The 20,013-nt window shown below is 47.5% G+C and overlaps 1 protein-coding gene across 3 annotated transcripts in view; it reads left to right on the forward strand.

Annotated features, from left to right (window-relative positions):
- The window catches only part of NRP2 (neuropilin 2), a 117,587-nt gene that overhangs the window by 57,106 nt on the left and 40,468 nt on the right, over positions 1 to 20,013 (forward strand). For all 3 annotated transcript variants that reach the window (XM_077154815.1, XM_077154817.1, XM_077154818.1), the window contains exons 8-12: positions 2,942 to 3,086; positions 5,573 to 5,922; positions 7,826 to 7,970; positions 12,923 to 13,039; positions 16,047 to 16,187. In XM_077154815.1, coding sequence (XP_077010930.1) covers positions 2,942 to 3,086; positions 5,573 to 5,922; positions 7,826 to 7,970; positions 12,923 to 13,039; positions 16,047 to 16,187 — 898 coding nt within the window. The remainder of the gene's footprint in view (positions 1 to 2,941; positions 3,087 to 5,572; positions 5,923 to 7,825; positions 7,971 to 12,922; positions 13,040 to 16,046; positions 16,188 to 20,013) is intronic.

The following is a 20,013-nucleotide window of genomic DNA, read 5'->3' on the forward strand; positions in this document are numbered from 1 at the left end:
GGAACCAGGCTCAGAAACAAGAAGGATAATTCGATGCCCAGTTGAAAAGAGGCTTTGTGTGGTAGAGGAGTGAGCACATGGAATGGGAGAAGCCAGTTCAATGTGAATGGTGCAGTAGATGTTTCTAGTAGGTCAACCTCGTGCTTGCCTCCCCGTCTGACTGATGCCACTGCAGGCAGAAGTCTGGGGGGCCACCCGAAGCCCGCGGCCCTGAGTGTCTGCATCCCCAGGAGGGCCACATCCCTCCCCGAGCAGGTGCACCAAGCATGAGCACTCATGGGCCCGCGGGCGGCCACACAAACACCCCAGAGTTCCCAAAGGCAGCCCAAGACGCAATTGTTTCCCTACTGAGGGGTGAAAATAAGGGATTGTTTCATGTTGACTGCCAAGGCTAAGAAATGAAGGGGTCAGATAAGATAAAATTGGATATTAAAAACACGTAAGACGTGCTGTGTTTCTAAATGGCACCAGCGTGGTATGTATGCTGGGGATTAGCAGCTGTGTTAAAGTTCAAATCCACTCAAAACTTCAATAACTTCAATTATGTATTCCCCATGGCCATCCACCAGCCCCCCGCCCATATCTGAAGTCTTCGCATCTCCTGATGGGGGCCACACACGGTCTCCATCACCTTCCTCATAGAAGGCCAGTCCAGCCGTGGCCCCCGCTGCTCACACCACCCAAGCAAAATAAGCTGAGTGCTGTATTTGTTTCTTCCTTGCCAAGAGAAAGCAAAACAAAAAACAAACAAATAGCCTCTGCCTCCTGCTGAATTCTAGGGGAATGGATTAATCTCTTTTTTTATAGATTTGGTTCCTCCATCCCTTTACCAGCACTGAGGAAGCCTAGGAATGGAAACAGCAAGGGCAGGGCTTCTCTGGATTCTCTTCCTGCCCTCTGGTCTTCCTTCTCCGCAATTAAGGTCACAGAAGGTCGGCACCTCTACCCATGGGCCTTCTCCCAGGCATCCAGCTCTGTCCTTTCTCTCTGTTTCCTTGGGTCCTTCACTTTCCTTTGCTTACCTAGTGTCCTTGCCCCTGTCTTATCCTCGGTCACTATAAGGAGGCAGCAAAATCCAACCTGGGAGAAAAGATGGTCCACCAGCCCCTCTCCCCTTCTTCCCTGCTATTAGCAGCAAAGGAGGAAACCGATGGCGTTATGACCACAGGTAGGAGAGTTCCGCAGGGGGAAAAGGAGACAGCCGGGTGGGGCGGGCTGAGCGGGAACCCCAGAATTAGTGGGCACAGCACCAGGAACAAAGAGTTTAAAATGAAAATGGTGGACAGGAGAAATTTTCTTTCCTTCTCTCTCCTCTTCTCTATTCATCTGGAGCAAGCCACATCTTTCACTGGTTATAAAAGGTATGATGTTTTTTACCCTTGACCCGCACTGTCAGTGGTATTACTAAATGGCTTTAGCTTTTGACCTGATGCAGGGTTCAAGGTGGCCAGACAGCAGAGTTCTTAGTTGGAGTTCATGGAGAAGAAAGGACTGCATGTTAATTGGCTCTGAGCTTCAGTGCTGCTGTTTAGCTGTTACCCAAGACTAAGGTGGGATTCCAAACTCGTACTGGAAGACAGTGACTAACTCTAGTCAACCCAAGCTTGTAGACCATAAAGGCTCCATGACTCCTAGTCATCAACATAAATGCTGCAGATTCGTTAAAAGAGAAACCACAAACTTAAAACCTAAAAGCATGGCAAGGGCTTTGGGGCCAGATAGACATCTGTGTGCATGTTTCTTCATCAATAAAGGGCTGATCATAATACTTTCCTCCCAGAGTGTTGTAGAGATACTTGTGTTTACACAGTTTGATTGGCTTAAAGGTATTCAAATATGCCACATTCCCCACTCTGCTTTTCCCTGCTCTGTGGCATGTTCTGACTATCATGCACTGAAGCATCTCACCCCCCTAGACAGAACTCACCGGTTGTTGCAAAGTAAATTTATAGTCACTTGTTATCGCTATGGCAGATATGATTTAAAAGTGATGGTTATCTGGGTTATGGTTTTCTCTCCACCCTTATCCAGAGAAACCAAGAGAAACCCACATATACTTGCTCCAGTTACTTCTTTTTTTTTTTTTTTTTTTTTAATGGAAAGCACAAAAAAACATACGGTCCATATGGTGGTTATTGATTCAGGCCATCTGGTAAGGTAGGGCTTGGTCCTACCACAGTGGATCAGAAACTACTCCAAAAAGCCTTTCCTCCCATAAGACCTCCCATGGTCAGATGGGGACGGGGATGGGTTTCATTACAGGGCGGGGACTATAGCAAGGAGGCCAGAGCAGGACTCTAAGTAACTGTCTGCACCCCTGACCCTACAACAAAGACCAAAGAGGCCCAAGGAATGTTGATTGACACAGGGACATTGTGGGTAGACAGTGCCCCTCACCCATTCATGGAGTCGGGGAAATCTCTAAGTAACTAACAAAAACAATCATGAAGTGCTTTACAGTTACAAAATGCCCTGCAAATATTCCTATATGCCTGCGACATGACACAGAAGGAGTGTCAAGTTCAAGCTGGTGAATAAGGGGTCTGTAACCCCTGAAGGATGAACATTTCTGCTCCCTTTTTAAAGGATATTCAACTTTTTTTGTTTTCTTTCTTCTCATCTTTTTTTTTCTTTTGGTTTTAGCTTCTGAAAAGTTTTCCTTTTCAAAGCTCCTTCCTCTGCCTGCTCTCAGCCCAGAGGCAAAATTTTCCTTCCCTCCAAAACTTTTTGTGAAAACCGTTTATTGTTTTCAAGTTAGAGCAGTGTGAGAAATTAGATTTTTTCCACGGCGTTGCTAAAAAAGCCCAAAACAACAAGCCCACTGACTATTTTTAAACTTGAGGGAAATAAAATTCTACCAAACACTCCCACCCCCTTCTGAGTAATGAATAAAGTACAAATAGGGATTTTCAGTGTTGCAGTTTCAAATCTCGTGTTGCAGGTATTTCAAGCCAACAGCGATGCTACCGAGGTGGTTCTGAACAAGCTGCATACACCACTGCTGACAAGGTTCGTCAGGATCCGCCCCCAGACCTGGCACTCAGGCATTGCCCTGCGGCTGGAGCTTTTCGGCTGTAGGGTCACAGGTGAGGTGGGAGCTCCAATGAGATTGGGGAGTGACTGTGTCCTAAGCTCGGCTTCCCCTTTCAGCCCTCTGTAAACAAGATGATTCACCATCCGACCTTTCCAGAAGGATGGGTCCAAACACCTAAGTCCTACCAGAATTTGTCTTTTCATTCATTTGTTCATTCAGTACATATTTAATAAGCATCTATTTCTACCAGTTAAAATGTATTGAATGCTAAGCATGCCTCTTGTTCCATTGTAAGCACTTAAAGTACATTAACTTTTATGATCCTCATAAGGACTCCATGAGGCAAGTATTATTCTTCTTCACATTTTATGGAGGAGGAAACCAAGGCTTAGACAGCTAGGTCACCCAGCAAGCAAATGGGAGAGCCAGGGTTTGAATGTAGGCAGATGGAGGCCCATGTAGAGCTCTTTTACTGCCTCAACTGGGGGCCAAGAGCTACACTAAGCCTGTGGATACAACAGTGAGCACAGCAGAACCAGTTCTGTGTGGGCAGCATATGGGCAATTTGGGAGGACATATTAATGAACAAGTGAACCCAAAAAATAAATGTAAGATCAAAATGATGATAAAATGCCTTGAAGTGGAGGCCCATGGTCCTTGGCATTATATTGTTGAAGATATGACCCAGGAGGACAGGGAAGACTTCCCTGAGGAGGTGATAGCTAAGCTGAGATCAGAGGTATTACCTGGTGAAGAGTGGGGGTGAAATGCAACAGGTAGTGGTCACAGCTTATTCAACAGTATGTGACAAAAAGAACCAAAAGAGAAAGTGAGTAGGGTAAGTATGGCATGTGAGCTGAGTCCCAAAGGGGCTGGAGGGCATATTGGAATGGACCAGAGTAGAGTTGGGGCACCATTTATGAGACTGGCGCTGTGGTGTAGTGAGAGATGATGGTGGGTAGCCCAACCCCTTGGATTCAGCCTTGAGTGAGCAAATGGCTTCTTTGGCCTGGAAGGGTCTTCAGTGTCCATCTATCTACTGCTCTGTTCCCTAGTAACCTAGCTCTTACAGAGTACCTGATGGTATGGCACTGTAATAGGCTTCAAGTTAAAATGCCACATTGATATAGTCTCTATATCTTTCATGTCCCTTTCTTGTACTTCATCTCATCCACTCTTCCTAGTGTGGTGGGCGGGGCAAGAACTGATGAGGAATCCAGGCCTCAGAGAAGCTAAGCCATTTGCCTAAAGTCACCCAACTAGAAGGTAACAGAACCAAGAGCTGGACCTGTGTTTTCTCAATACGGATTCTCTGATCTTGTTGCCATGATACATAGACCCATCTTCCTTCTTATGAGAGTGGTTCATCTGAATCCCACCAAGGTACTAGTGTTCCCTCCCTTCTGTGTTGCTGTTCCAGGTGAGCAAAAGACTAACTGACAAGGATTTAGCTAAGATTCACTTTTCTGGAAGATTGAAGGGCAAGAACCAATGAATTTAAGGAAGGAAACAACCTAGAAGATGTCTTTATCTATAACTTGGTTTGCAACTATTTAATGTGCACACTTACTTGCCCTTGTCTGAACACCATTTATTCATGCATTCTCTACTCACTCATTCACTCCACAAATACTTATTGAGGAGTTGGGGAGCGGGAGAAGGAAACAAAGCAGATGGGGTCTCTAATATCATGGAACTTTCAGGCTAGTGGGCAAGACAGATAATAAACAAATGCTAGTACTGGATGATGCTAAACTAGGATGTGAGTCTGAAGGAAAGGAACAAGGTGCTCTGAAAGAGTGACTGAGAAGACCTACTTTCCTGTTGATTGTAGAGTCAGGGATGGCTTTTCTGAGGAAGTGACACTTAAGCTTGTGGTGAATAAAGATTAGTGTGATGATCAATGAAGGGAAGCGCATTTTGGGTAGCAGGAACAGCATGTGTGATGGCTCTGAGGCAGAAAGAGCTATGAACACGTGTGGAAGTAAAGGCTTGATATTGAACCTCCAGGATGCTTTCAATATATTTGGCAAAATGATCACTCAGGAAGCATTTCAATGTTCAGCTAAGCAACACTGTACACATCATTCCCTGGGATGATCAGTGGGGACTATTGCCACTGAGAAACTATGCCAGGCGCACATTCTGAGGAGTCCTTGGCATCTGATAGCGCTGTGAATACAAATAGCTAGCATTCGTTATTTACACATGCCAGGCACTGTTCTCTGTGTTTTTATCATAGTAACTAACAATCCTCACAACCACGCCACAAGGTAGGTACTGTGATCATCCCCAGTTAGACCTGGAGAAACTGAGGCACAGAGCAATGAAATAATTTTCCCAAGGTCATACAGCTCATAACTGGCAGAGCTGGGCCATGAACCCAGGCAGTCTAGCTCCAGACCCTGTGTTGTACAACAGTGCTGTACAACCTCAAAGTACAAAAAGAAAGCAGTGCAGACTTAAAGCGTTTGAGAGTTGGGGTCCCGGTTAGCAGGGGGTGAGTGGTGACCTCCTGTATCTCCTGCCTCTCCGTAGATGCCCCCTGCTCCAATATGCTAGGCATGCTCTCGGGTCTCATCGCCGACTCCCAGATTTCCGCCTCCTCCACCCGTGAGTACCTCTGGAGCCCCAGCACGGCCCGTCTGGTCAGCAGCCGCTCAGGCTGGTTCCCTCGGATCCCTCAGGCTCAGCCAGGTGAGGAGTGGCTGCAGGTGGACCTGGGAGCACCCAAGACGGTGAAAGGCGTCATCATCCAGGGGGCCCGTGGAGGAGACAGCATCACTGCTGTGGAAGCCAGGGCATTTGTGCGCAAATTCAAAGTCTCCTACAGTCTCAACGGCAAGGACTGGGAATACATACAGGACCCCCGGACCCAGCAGCCAAAGGTAGGCCATTCCTCACCCCAGATAGGAAAGTGTGGTGGGGTGTAGAAAGTTGGGGGTGCAGCATTCCCATCTAGACAGTCATCACCAAACACCTACAGCCCAATAATAATAGGAGTAGATTATTAGTTGGGAGCTTATCTTGTGCCAAGCATTGTGCTAAATGCCTTATTCAGATTCTTCTTCTATTTCTATATCTGTAAGGTAGAGCCCTTCATCACCCCCATTTTGCAGAAGATAAAACTGAGGTTTGCTGTCTTGATCAACATCACAGTTTGCCTAGTAGAGCCATGATTCAGACACTGTATGTCTGACTCCAGAACCCAAAAACCGAACCATTACCCTCACTGCCTTTTTATGAAGCCTTACCCCTTTTCACCTCTTTGAGATAAGGTTTCCTTGAAATTGGCCAGACATTCAAAGGGGATGTGGTTTTTGGAGGCTAAACTATAGAAACTAGGGATTTACTTCCAAAAATAACTATGTTTTTCTGAATGTTGCTGCCCTCCTTTGTATTTTTCTAATCTTGATGGCTTAAATCTTTCCCACCTCTTATACCGAGGGTGGAGAGAACCAAGAGAAACTCAGCCCAAGCAAAAGTTCAGGCCAGTCAACCACCCCTCCTGCTCCTGGGTGTGAAGGTTGGCCCTCCATGCCAGGCCCCTGGATCCCCGAGAAGGGAGAGGGTTCCGTGCCTCTGTCCCTCCCCTGGCCAGCCGAGCTTCACTGAACCTCATCCCTAAGTTACCTCTCATTTTTTCCACAACAGCAGAGTCCCTAAGAAAGGAAGCGGACATTGCATGTCTGTGTTTAGCCCTCCTTGGCTAAGCACATGTGTCCGTTCTGAATGCAGATGCAGGTGCTGAGCTGGAGATTTTGCCATGTTGATGTAAACTCCCAGCGCACAGTTCCAAAGGCTTGGAAAGGCCCTGGGTTTGGCAATAGGAACTCTCAGTGGATGAAGGAGAATTTGGGCCACGGGCTTCCCTAACCCTACCTCTTCTTGACCATCTTGGGGGCCTGGGAAAGGAAGGGCTCTTAGCCGGTACAGAGCCTGCCTTCCCTGTGACAATGACCCTTTTGGAATTGTGGACCCACGGCCTCCTGCCAGTTGGAATGGTCCTGAAGCATTTCTAGGGGCTAGTCAGCTACAGCCCTGCCCCCCCAAACCTGCCATTCACCCAGATCACCAGTGGCTCCGGAAGTGCGTTCTGGGCCTGGGTCCCTCATCTGGCTTCAACCAGGACAGCTGCAGAGTCATCCGTTTTATGTCCAGGCTTCTAGATGAGGCTTCTTTTGGCAGAATGACCTCTGCTAAGCCAAGGTTTGGGAGACACTGCTCCAACTATTCAACGAGTGACAAGAGGATCTTGTCAATAGCATGGAGAAAGGGGTGGTCACGTCCATTTCCAGCTCTCTGGGGCTTATCAGCCAACTGGGACTTTGTATCTCTAGATTTTCAAGCATTAGAAAAAGAAACATCCCTCTTTTTTTTGGTAAGCTAAGGACTCAGAAGCCAGCCCAAACTCCCTTCTTTTCTCTCTAGCAAAGTTCAGCTTAAGACTCAGAGCCTAATACTTCCCCCAAACCTTCAGTTTTTTTAAATGTTCCCAGGGAAAAAAAAGAGAACCTGGCAGTCGCCACTTTTGCCTGCCCACCTTCCAAATGAATAAAAGCCTGGGTCTGAAAATGGAGTTCTCAGGGTGGGGCTTGAGTAGGAACAGGGGGCTGGGGGCTGGGGGCTTCCCATGCATCCTAGTGTCCCAGTGAGCATGAATCAAGAGCCACCCTTCTGGTCGGTCGGATAGGAGGGGCTGGGAAGAAGAGACGGGGAAGGAGCGGTGAGAAGGCAGCAGGGTGGAGGGGCTGCCACACAAGAAGGGCTGAGTGTCCTGTCTCCCTGCAGCTGTTTGAAGGGAACATGCACTATGACAGCCCCGACCTGCGGAGGTTTGAGCCGGTCCCCGCGCAGTTTGTGCGGGTGTACCCTGAGAGATGGTCGCCGGCGGGGATCGGGCTGCGGCTGGAGGTGCTGGGCTGTGACTGGACAGGTGAGCCTTTGCCCTGCTCTCCAGGTCCCACTCAGAGGACCTCAGAGGGCAGAAGGGGAGGTGCAGGGGCTCGAGGTGCAGGGGCCTTGAAACCCTGCACACACCACCCCTGGCCACCCTGGGCTCGGGACGGTTTCTGGAGGGATGTGCTTTGTCTGTTTCGAAGGATCATTTCGGTTCTCCGACTCAACTCTCTCAAAAACAAATCATAACCACACACCACCCACCCAGATTCAATTAGACCCTGACTCTTCAGGCCAGAGGGCTGAGGCTGTTGATTTAGGGCAGAGAAAAGCCTCATGATAATAAAATAATCGGTTTATGTCTGAATCTGGCCTCCAGATGTCAGTGGCTAAGAGACTTCATTTTCATTTTGAAGCCACATCTGTAAAAGGCATTTATTTGCTCAAGAGGGACCCTGTCGTGGGGGAGCTGATGGGAACAGGGCTTCTTCTCAGTGTGCACCAGGGGTCTTGCTCATTCCTGCCCCTGCCGGGTGGCATGGGCCTGGGGGAGTGCCTCTCATTTTCCCTAATGAGGACGAGACCCCCAGCACACAGCCACCTTGCTCTGCATTCCCAGGGAGGGCCCTGTCCTTCTGATTTGGGCCCCCCTTTCCTCTCGGCATCGGCCCCCCTCCTTCAGCAGAGCTGGCACCACATCACACCCCAAGCTCACTCCTTGCCTGCCTAAAGGAGCTCAGCAGGGCCACCCGGGGCTCTCAGGGCCTGCACCCTGTGCCAGCAGGAGCAGCAGGGTGCCGGCAGGCTGAGCTGTCCTGCCCCAGGTGTCCCCCTGTCTGTGCCGTACCTGTCACCAGCTCCTGCGGCAGGGCATGTCACAGGCGTGCTTTCAGCTCCCGGGGAGAGAAGTGCTGCTTGTGCTCTGGCTACGATGACGCAGCAGAGGAGTCCTGCCGAGGGACATGAGCAGGGAACTGGACCCAAATGTAGCCTCTCGTTTCGGAGTGAAAGCAGCCCCAATGAAGACATTTTACTCTCCATCATCTAGGGGCCAGGCCAGGTTGTTTTCCTGCAGGCTGCTACATGCATGTGACCTCTCCTCTCACAGGTGCTTAAAACCACCCCTCTGACAGAGACACAGCTGGCTTCATTTATGGCCTCTGCAAAATCAGGGTGTTAGAGCTGCAGGGGACCCAGGGCCTTCTAGGTCAGTGGCTGTCATACATTTTTTACCATGACCCACAATAAAAGTAAATTTGCATCACATCCCAATTCACTTACACACGCAGTGGTGCACACACAAGGACTCGTAAAAGTCACGTGGGTATAGTGTATCCATTAAGTGCTCTGACTCTGGAGACAGATTGTCAGGTTCAAGTTCTCCCTGGGCCAATTGCATCTGCCCAACTCAGACAAGTTGTCAGTCTTCTGGTGCCTCAGTTATATCAGCTGAGAAATGGGCATAACAATAGTATGTCTATACCTTCTGGAGTTGTTATGAAGATTAAATGAACTGACAGATATAAAATACTTAGACTCTGCCTAGCACATAGCAAACATGTTATCATGTGTCAACATAACAGAAACAAAAGGTACTGGAAGGATTGCTCCTCCTTACCACTCTGAAATATGTGGTCCATGTTTTAGAAATGCTAATCATGGCCCTTTAAACTGACTTTACAATTGACTGATATTGTGATGCACTTTTGAAGGACACACTTCTAGCTGCTCCTCTTACAGATGGGGAAACAGGCCCAGAGAAAGGGATCCACTTGGCCAACGTGGTTCAGCTAGTTGGGAGCTGCCCCAAGGCCGCCTTTCTTCCCTCCTGTCCTTTGTCCCTCTGCACCAGGCGCCTCCCAGCCTGACCCTGCTTTATGACCGGCTGGACAGTGGCTGGTGGCCCCTTACCCTCGCACTCCACTCCCACCCCACAACCTGCCCCAAATTGCAGTGGTGATGGTCAACAACAGGTTTCCCATTTCAAAGCTCTGCCTGGCTGGTCCTCAGAAGATCAGAGTTGGGGCGCTTTACCCTCGGTCCAGCCTCCTTCCCTTTGAAGTCCCTGACATCTGGTTTCAATTGCTGGGGAACGTTGCCGTTCAGGGGCAGTTACCTCTGAGCGCCCAGTACAAACAGTGAGCTCGGAAGCTGTCTGCTGTTTCCTCATTTTCCTTTGCACACCCTGCCCTCCCGTTTCCATACTGGCTCCCTGTTCTCCTGGATTTAACATCGTCTCCAACCAGCTAACCCATTTTCCTACCTGACATTTCGGGAAACTGTGCTCCTAGGCCGTGCAGCTTTTCTTAAAACTTTTCACATTTCTGTCAGTTTCTATGACTCACCCTTGGTTCAGGTCTTCGTTCTGGCCCCAGAAGGATAGCAGGAAAAAGAATGGGCCAGGTGGAGTTGCTGTAACTAAATAATTTGACAGGCAGCCTCACCTGCTCGTTTGTGTCGGTGTGTTTGTGTTTCAAATGATTACTTCTTGCCTTGCTGCCCAGAGCCTGCTTTACAATCGAGTTTGAGATTCTGTGACACGGTGACAAATTTGAACTTACAAATTAGGACGCTCCGAGGTTATTTGCTGTTTACTGTGAGCAAGAGGCAGACCCGGCACAGGGAAGTAGGAAAGGTTATGTGCATAGCATTTAATAACAGAAAGGGGGGAAGTGGACCGTGAAAAAGCCATTCAGTGTAGTTAGCGATTTCCTTCAGCTCCTGGCTTTATTAAATGGTATCCTGAAGGGTACCTGACAAAGGCACCTAAACAGGTACAGCAGTGCGGGAGCATGTATAGAAATGGGCGAAACAATGCGGGGGCTGGTTTGGGCACCTCATTGGAGGGCGGCTCCGAGATGAAGACACCGCCCCACAGCATGTGGTCCTGAATGCTAGTTACCAGAACCCCCTGTCACCCCACCCAGCGCCTGACTCACAGCAGTCATTCATTCCATGAATGGTTGATGAGTGAATGAATACCATGGGCAAATAAAAATTTGAATGAATGGGCAAATGAATCACCCTGAGCAGAGGTCAGAGCCCACTGCCTGTGGGCAGGGTTTGGCCCAGCCAGGTTTTGTTGCATGCTCCTTTTTCTGTTACACTTAGACTAGGCCACTGACGTCTACCAGTCTGAAGATTTCACCCAGGGATTTTTGGCTTCTTATGGAAAAATAAAACACAGAAGATCGGCCCACATGGGGCCACCTCCCCTGAGGCCCTCAAGCTTCTGAAGCAAGTCATGGCAGCCCCCTTAAAATCACCTCGCTTACTCCTTTACTCTCTCCCCAAATCCCAGCCTGCTTCCCCTCAATTGCCTTAGCTGTTTGGATCCAGGAGGAATTTGAATTGGCCACACCCTTGGCCTAAAGGCCCAGCCCAGAATGAACTACTTTCACAAAGTGGAGTCCGAGTTCCTTTAAGTCCGTTGTCCCCTCCACCCGGTTTTGTGCACACACCGGCAGCAACCCCAGGGGAACAGCCTCCCAAGCTCTTGGCAAGCCATCGCGCTTCTGTTGATTTATTATTATTGTAGGTGAGCCCCCGTAGGTTGGAACAGTTTGTAGGGTTCGCTTAGGTTCAGAAAAGTTCTGTCTGAGCAGAAAAGACTGAAAACCAATTGAGCCTGTTCCGCGTGAATGCCAGGGGGCCAGGGGGCTGGATGGTGAGAGGGGTGACAGTGCCAGTCCACAGCTGCACAAAAGTTTTTCAAACCGTTCTCGATAGGCATGCTTCACTGGGTGTGTCTGCCAGCCACTCGTTCTGTCTCAGAGCACCCCGAGCACGGGCCCGGCGTGCCCACATGTGTTGTACTGCGCGGCTTTCGTGCTGGCTTCCGGGCCTCTGCTGTGGAATTAAAAGCACAGTTTTTGGGGTTTTTTTGTTTTAATATTTTTATTGTAAATGACAAACAAACATGCACTCTTGACATGGTTACAGCCAATGGCTCATAATACCATCACAGAATTGTGTATTTATCACCATGATCATTTTTTTTTCAACATTTGCATCTCTCCAGCAAAAAAAAGAAGAAACTCATATATGCCATATCTCTTACCCCTCCTTCTCATTGGCCATTAGTATTTCAATCTACTCAATTTATTTTAACCTTTGTTCCCCCTATTATTTGTTTATTTTTTAACATGTTTTTTACTCATCTGCCCATACCACAGATAAAAGGGGCATCAGACACACGTTTTCACAATCACATAGTCACATTGCAAAAGCTATATCATTTACAATCATCTAAAAGAAACAAGGCTGCTGGAACACAGCTCTACAGTTTTGGGTACTTCCCTCTAGCCACTCGAATACACAATAAACTTAAAAGGAGATACCTGTATAATGCATAAGATTAACCTCCAGAGTAAACCTCTTGACTGTTTGAAATCTCTCCGCCACTGACACTTTATTTTGTCTCATTTCTCTCGTCCTCCTTTTGGTCTAGAAGGTTTTCTCAATCCCTTGATGCCAAGTCCCATCTCATTGTAGGATTTCTGTCTCACATTGCCAGGGAAGTTTATACCACTGGAAGTCATGTCCCACGTAGAGAGGGGGAGGGCAGTGAGTTTGCTTGCCATGTTGACTGAGAGAGAGGCCACATCTGAGCAACAAAAGAGGTTCTCTGGAGGTGACTCATAGGCGTAATTTAAAGTAGGTTTAGCCTATCCTTTGTAGAGATAAATTTCATAAAGATAAACTCCAAGATTGAGGACTCAGCCTATTGCTTTGGTTGTCCCCACTTAAAAGCACAGGTTTTTGTCCGTAACTTGAGAACCATTCTCATTCAAATCATCAACTTCATTGACAGCATGTGGAGGTGATTTCAGGATTTCTTATGCATCTGTGTCTTCACTTTCCCTCTTTTCCCACCCTTCCAAAAAAGCCCAAGCATTGAGAGGAAACTTAGCTTTGGGCATCTTCCTTCCCCGGAATTTTAAAGCACGCTGCTCTGGCATTCACTTCCCTTCTTTGGCCGTTATGCAGACTCGAAGCCCACGGTGGAGACATTGGGACCCACCATGAAGAGCGAAGAGACAACCACACCGTTTCCCCTCGATGAGGAGGACACAGAGTGTGGGGAGAACTGCAGCTTCGAGGACGGTAAGGATCTGACAGAGGATCACAGTTCATCCAGGAGGGTGGGTGCTGACCAGTGAGGTGTGGGACCGGCCCGGGGTCTGAGGCCCAGGGGGTCCCAGGGAGGTGTGGGTCCTCAGAGGCCAGGAGCAGTGGCTCTTCACAACCAATAAAGAAATATTTACCTATGCTAACCACTAGCACAGCCTGACTGGTACGGACACACTGATGATGAGCTGAGAGAGGTCTGTGCAAAGACAACGCCTCTTCTGAAAAGTCTCATTTTCTAGCCTTCACGACTTTGCTTCCTCTGTTGAAGAAATTCCATTCCCATCCTTTGAATTCACCGTTGTGAGTTTTCCCTGCTAAGCGGTATCCCTATGGCACAGCCAAGTGCAGCTCTGGCCGGCATCGAGTGATTTGGTCAGTGTAAGGTGATGGTCAGGGTAATTCAGCAGTGAGCCATGACTTCATTGCATTTCCCTGTGTCTTCATTGCTGCTGGCTTTACGGAAGTGTGATAACTTGGTTCTGTAAGATAGCGCATCTTCCAGGAGGCCAGTGCAGGTCAGAGAAGAAACACAGAAATGTGACAGGGAACTCCACCATTCTTTCAAAGGAAGGGTCTCCTCCTTTTTTGGATCAGTCTGTTCACGTGGGAAATCTGTATTACTTCTATGGTATCTTCTAGGCATATCCAAATTAGATTAAAAAAATAGCAGTAATTGGCATTCACCAAATGTAAGTCACATTTTCCATCATACTGCTGAGGTCACCAACTATGAGAGGATATTCCTAATAAACCACGAGTTTTGGAACACCTGGCATTTTTGGCTAGAATTGAAAGCTTGACAGTCTCGGTTGACAGTAAATTACTGATCATTATTAAATGTTCATTAGACAAAATGAGGCAAGATTGGCGAAGAGACTTGGGAAGTGATAGAGACATAAAGATGAAGCCGGCTCAGTAGGTGGATGGTGGAAGCTGTCAAACCTGCAGGCTCAGCCCTTGCCGGGAACAGCACCAGTCGATGGACGTCTCCAAACAGGATTACAGGGGAGAACGGGAGGAAAGCCAAAAATAAATGCTGAAGTTGTGCGCTTGAAAAATGATAATTTAATGCATATGCTTTGGGGAATGTGCTTTTGTGTGTTGTATGGATGGGGGGACACTGTCGGTCAGGGTTAGTTGAATACAGAATTCTGACATTTTAATGAACTTGTTTTTGTTTTATGAAGAGAAGAAGGAGACTTGGAGAATCTTCCAAGACATATTTAAGATGGTTTGAGAGCCAAAGTTGGAAAGAAGAGGGAGTTAATATATGGTGTTGGATTAGCAGAGTTAGCTTTAGGAGCAGGGAGTGGGGGAGGCTTCTGTCTAAATGACAATACAAAGGGAAATTTAAGAGTTCCATTGCAAAATTTCTCAAGTTTGTTTTTAATATAATCGCCCTGTTTATTGTGGTTTGTTTTCTTTGAGGTTTTTTGGGGTGGTTTCTCCCATCTCTTTGTGCAAAATGCATTTCGGTGGATTTGGTTCCTGAGATACAGTATGCATGTAAACATTAGAAAGGAATTATGGTATATTGAATTACTCCATATTTTTTGAACGGAAAAATAGAAATTCAAAAATTGTCGGGAGGAGGGGATGGTGAGGGCTAAGGGCTGACTTTTCCAAAGCCACAGGTTGATGCCTCCGTAATAGATTCCATGTGTTTCTTCTCAACTAACGCTGACTTGGGCCAAGGGTGGGCAAACATTAAATATTCACTGGTGGGAAGGGAGAGCACAAACAGGACCCGGTGGCAAGCTGCCCCGTCACCCAGGTCAGCAGGGCCCTTTCCCCTCAGAGGTGAGCGCTCCTCGCCCCCTCTGAGCAATTTGAAAAAAATGAGCAATTTGTTTCCACCAGTCTGTTCCCCTTAGACTTCCTTAACCTGCATCCTAGGCCTTCCGCAAGGAAATTCCTCACTGGAGGCCCTGAGAAGGGAAGTGAGAAGGCCAAAGACCCCACTTCCTCCTTGCTACCAGCATTAGCCAGCGTTTTTCCGCTGTCTCTGCAGCCACTGCCGGCAAGCATCCAAATTTGGGTTCCCATTTCCTCTCTTCCCGGACTCCACCCATAACCCCTCTGCTTCGTATGTTTGTCACTAGCTCATACTGGATTTATAAGCTGGGTGGAACCTCCAAAGAAGCTTTCTGGTTCAGTCTTCTGGCTTAGCAGGCGAAAAACCAAAGTAGATGGGACAAACCATTGTACCATCACTTCTTCATGACTGCCATGGAGAAGGCATGCTCTACTTCCTTGGCACCCTGGCCTTCAGGCACTCAGGACCATGTGAAGTTTTTTCTCCTCCTGGTCAGGGCTGAGCTGGGTGGGAAGCCGATCTGGCCCCTTTGGATTGCCTCCTGCGTTCCATATTGCCTGTCTGGCAGTATCCCCGTGGGGGTGCTGAGCTGTCCCGGTCCTCTGACACACAAGCATGTCACAAAGAGGTGAAGCACAGCAAACAAGCCTTCCTTGTGTCTGAGGCTACTTACTCCTCACTGCCCAGTACCTCCCAGGCATTGCAGCCTCTCTGGATGCTAATTGGCTGTCCCATCGCTACTGAGAGCCAGGTTGGCACGAGATGAGATAATACTTTTTTTGGGAGTCAGCCTTCCGCCCAGGCACTGTGGAGACATTCTTCCTTGGCATTTAGGGAACAGCGATTTTCACATTTGTCTGCTCTCTGAGGTGGGCAGAAAAGGCTGGTTTGAGTCTGAAGCCATTTGGTGGTCTCATTTATAATCACTTACTATGGGAACCACTGGCAGACTTGGCTTTCATGCCTGGGAAGGATGAGACCAAAGTCTGACCCAAAAGCCAGCCACCGCCAAGATGCGTTAAATGAATAAGCAAAGGGAGCCACTTCTCTCTCTGCTCTCTACTTAGGCTTCGCCAGCCATTTAAATAGCACCACCACGGCTGTTCTCTGAACCCATTTCATTTGCCTTCCTTTGGGTTATTTTATTTTTTCCCCCCCTTTTAGACAAAGATCTACAGCTCCCTTCAGGATTCAATTGCAATTTTGATTTCCCCGAGGAACCCTGTGGTTGGATATATGACCACGCTAAGTGGCTCAGAAGTACCTGGACCAGCAGCTCCAGTCCAAACGATCGGACTTTTCCAGGTAAGCATACTGTGAGTTAAGCAATGAGAGAGTTAAGGCTGTACATTTTGTAGCCCCAGAAGCCCTTACAAGCTTCATAACTTCTCACTGCAGAGCAATGCTCTGCTTTTTACCCACAAACCACTACAGTCTTTGCTTAATACGTCACCCACAGAGTAGATGGTTGGTCGGTCCCAGGCCTGTCTTGTGATAACAGCACAGCCTGGCAGCTAAGAGGGAAACAGGGAGGCTACGAGGAAAGAAAGGAAAGAAAGAAGGGGGAATTGGGAGGGCCTAGGAAATGGGGCAAGTCAGTATTCCCTTGTTCCCATAGCCAGCACTTGGTTGCCACCATCTCAGAGCCTCTTGTCGAATCCAAGCTGAACATTGTTCTTGAAATGGCTTGTTGAGAAACCACTGGCCTTGAGTCTAACTGATACTTCTCCGAGGGCATCATAGCTTCTGTAGCAAACTAACTCAAAGGGCTGAAATGCTGCCACAACCGTAGGAGTCTAGAAGTGCCAGCAGCACTTGCCCTCTAGAAAAATGTTGCTGCCAGTTCTTCATATATTAAGCAGCCCCTCTTGGTTTTGGAGGGGCAGAGTTCGGAAGCCTCTTCTGGCACTGTTGGTAGAGAGGGGTTGCCTTTAACCCTGATATCTAAGTAGAAGCAAAGAGTTGTATACTCTTTCCACTATCACGTGCTTTTGCAGTGATGTCCCAATACGTGTTTAACCACCACCTCTGGGAGGGGTGGGCGGCCTGTTGTGCAATACTTGCTGCTTTCAGTGGTGTAAGTACTCCTACCATGGCTGGGTTCCTGCTACCAGCATGAAGTCATTGCAAGTGGAGTTGAGCAGAGAAGCACAGTCGCACAGCATGATATACTTTTCCACGTTGCAGATACAATAGATAGGGATAAGCCCAGGAGCATAATGCCCATAAAATGTATTAAAATAATTAGAAAGTTATGAGTTTTGAATACCCGTTATCTTTGGTTTGTATATAATTTATTTAATTCCAAGTTTATATAATTTAATTTTTAATAATGACTGAGTTTAACAACTGGCTCACAAAATTCCAGAAAATTTAACCATTGGCTCCCGCAAGCCGAACACATCAGCACCATCTTCAATTTTCCCACACCCTGGCTTAGGCCCTCGGCCCCATAAACGCATGAGAAGAAAGGGGTTAATTCTGAAAATAAGTATATTGGACTTTGCCAGGCTACTAATGGGAGAAGAATAGATAGAAAACAAAAGGGGAAAGAGAAAACAACCCCCCCCCCACACACACACTTCGGCAGGGGTCCTCAGAGCTGCTCTGCTACCCCTCACCTCCAAGGACTGGCCTGTCCCTTAGCCCCAGGGGGACAGTGTGGGGACAAGAGCACTGCAGACCAGCCTCCTGACACAGCCCACACTTGCTTTCCTGGAGGGTCACAGCATCTGCTCCAGAGAAAAACATTTTCATATTTCAAGTGTTTATCTCTTCAGCATTTGAGTGCTCAGAGAGATTAATATCTAAAGATCACCACAGCCTCGGGCAGCAGGAGAGAACACTTACCCTCGTCCCAGCCTTCACCACCCTCCCCCTCTCCTTCACTGCAATAATGTTTAATTAATATAATGAGCCTCCTGCACGTTGGGAAAAAAATACTTATTTTTATAACCCAGGCTGAATTTTTCATTTCATTTCCTCTCCTTTGAGACTTGGTCCAATTAATTGGTTGTCTTTCCCAATCCCCCACTTTTTATCAAACATAAAGGTGCGTGGAGTATGTGTGTGTGTAGTGTTTATAAGTGTGTTTGTGTGTTTATGTATGTCTGCGTGTTTGTATATGTGTTTCTATCTGAAGGTGTTTGTGTATTTCGTGTGCATGTCTGTGTGTGCTTTGTGTGTATATGTATGTGTTTGTAAATATGTGTTTGCATGTGATTGTGTGCATGTGTATTTGTATATGAGTGTGTTTGTGGTTCCTGTGGGTTTGTGTGCATGTCTGTGGGTTGCGTATATAAAAGCGAGCTGCTTGGCAGAGGCCCTTCGTGTGAATGTGGGTTCTATACAGGGTGGGGAGGTTTTATGGCTTGTACGCTCAACATCTATGCTCAGTCCTTTCTAATAACTCTGGGCTCCTCTCTTAGACTCTCTAAGCAGATTTTCTGTAAGAATATCTGAGGCCACCCCTGTCCAGGCTGACAGGGTCACCAATTAGCAAGTGACAGTTCTGGGAGAGCTTAAGTTTCTCTCCACTTGACCCTGGCCTGCGCCTCTGCCCTTTGCCCGCTCACCTTCGCCTCCTCCTTTTCCAGGCCTCACCCTCACCTGAATGCCTGTCAGCTGACCCTGGCTACTGGGTAGGAATTCTAGGCTTTGTCCTCATTCCGGTTGATTCATCGTGCCCTGCAGTTTGGGAGGGCTTTTCAGCGCAAGCTCAAGAAGCGGGCACAATTCCAACCTTTAGCTGAGTGGACGGGGACAGAAAGAAAATTAGGGCCATAAGGAACTGCTACATCTGATGTTCCTCCCTTAAGATATCAAGAAGGAAAATAATTATTTTCCGCTTCTAGAGGAATCCCTGAAGTTTGGACAAGTGGCACTTGCAGCCTGCCTCTGGAAAATAAAATTGTACTATTGTTCTCAGAGCCCTTCCCTCTATCCTCTGATGATTTTAAAAATCATTTTCTGTATTTCCCATTTTCCTCCTCCTTTTAAAAGTGGATACCAGACTGCAAGCAGGAGAGGATAGAAAGCCCTTTCTGTTCAGGGTGGTCCTTTCTTCTTAAAAAAAAAAAAAAGGGGAGGGGGGCGGACCCTGAGGGGAGCAGTTGGGAGAAAGGAAACAGCTGTGCTTGGTTAGGGGCAGGGCAAATGCTAATGGGTTCAGAGTAGCCGGCGCCTTCCAAGCCAAACCTGAAAGTCGGCTGTGTCCCCATACTCTGCCATTCCACAGAAAGGAGTCCGTTCTGTCCTTTTAAGAGACGTGTGCCATATGTCTTATCCCCTTATTAGATGGGTAAACAATAGTAATTAAATTTGAGAAAGGAGGTGTCTCCATCAAGTGTGCAGCGGGTAGGGATGGAAGAGAAGGGAGGAAAGAAAAGAAAGGAAATAGCCATGTTGAAATATCATACACTGGCTATTTGATTAGAAGTGTCTGTGGAAACTACTTACATTCCTTAGATATTTCCTGATTTAGTTTTCTCCCTATTTTTTTTTTTTCCTTTTCCTTTTAAGTAAGCAATTAGTTCTGTTCTTTTGGCTCATGGTAATGGTTGTTTAAGGCTGTCAAGACACCCACTGGTTTCGTTCCACTGTTTTTGTTTTTCAAGATTGTCTTTCAGGCCGCTCAGAATTCCTTTTTTTAGCTCTCGGCTTGTGGCTTAGCTGCCTGGAGTATGTTCCGCCGGCCGCTGAGACCCCTGTTCCAAAGCCAGTGACCCCTGGTGGTGCAGAGGCACAGCCCCAATGTTCTCTGAGAAGCTACACTGCCTTCTTCTCTGAAGCTACAATGGCATAGAAAGTATATTTTCTACAGAATTTTCCAGGTGCTTGGATCAGAAACAGTTTTGAGAAAGCTCAGATTCTGGCCTTTCAGGAACAAGGCAAAAACTCCTTAAGATGCTATGGGGAGTCCAGTTGTCTACAGCTGTGCTGTCCAATTCCATAATCCCAAGCCTCATGTGGCTATTTAAATTTAAATTAATTGAAATGAAATACAATTAAAATTTCACTTCCTCTGCCACAAGGACTCAATAGTCACACTGTATTGGACAGGGCAGCTATAGAACAAATGTTGTATTGAACAACCTGAGAGGCAATTCCCCCCTCCAGGGCCTTGCTGGAT

This window comes from Tamandua tetradactyla, chromosome 3 (assembly GCF_023851605.1).
Source record: "Tamandua tetradactyla isolate mTamTet1 chromosome 3, mTamTet1.pri, whole genome shotgun sequence".
Lineage (NCBI taxonomy): Eukaryota > Metazoa > Chordata > Mammalia > Pilosa > Myrmecophagidae > Tamandua > Tamandua tetradactyla.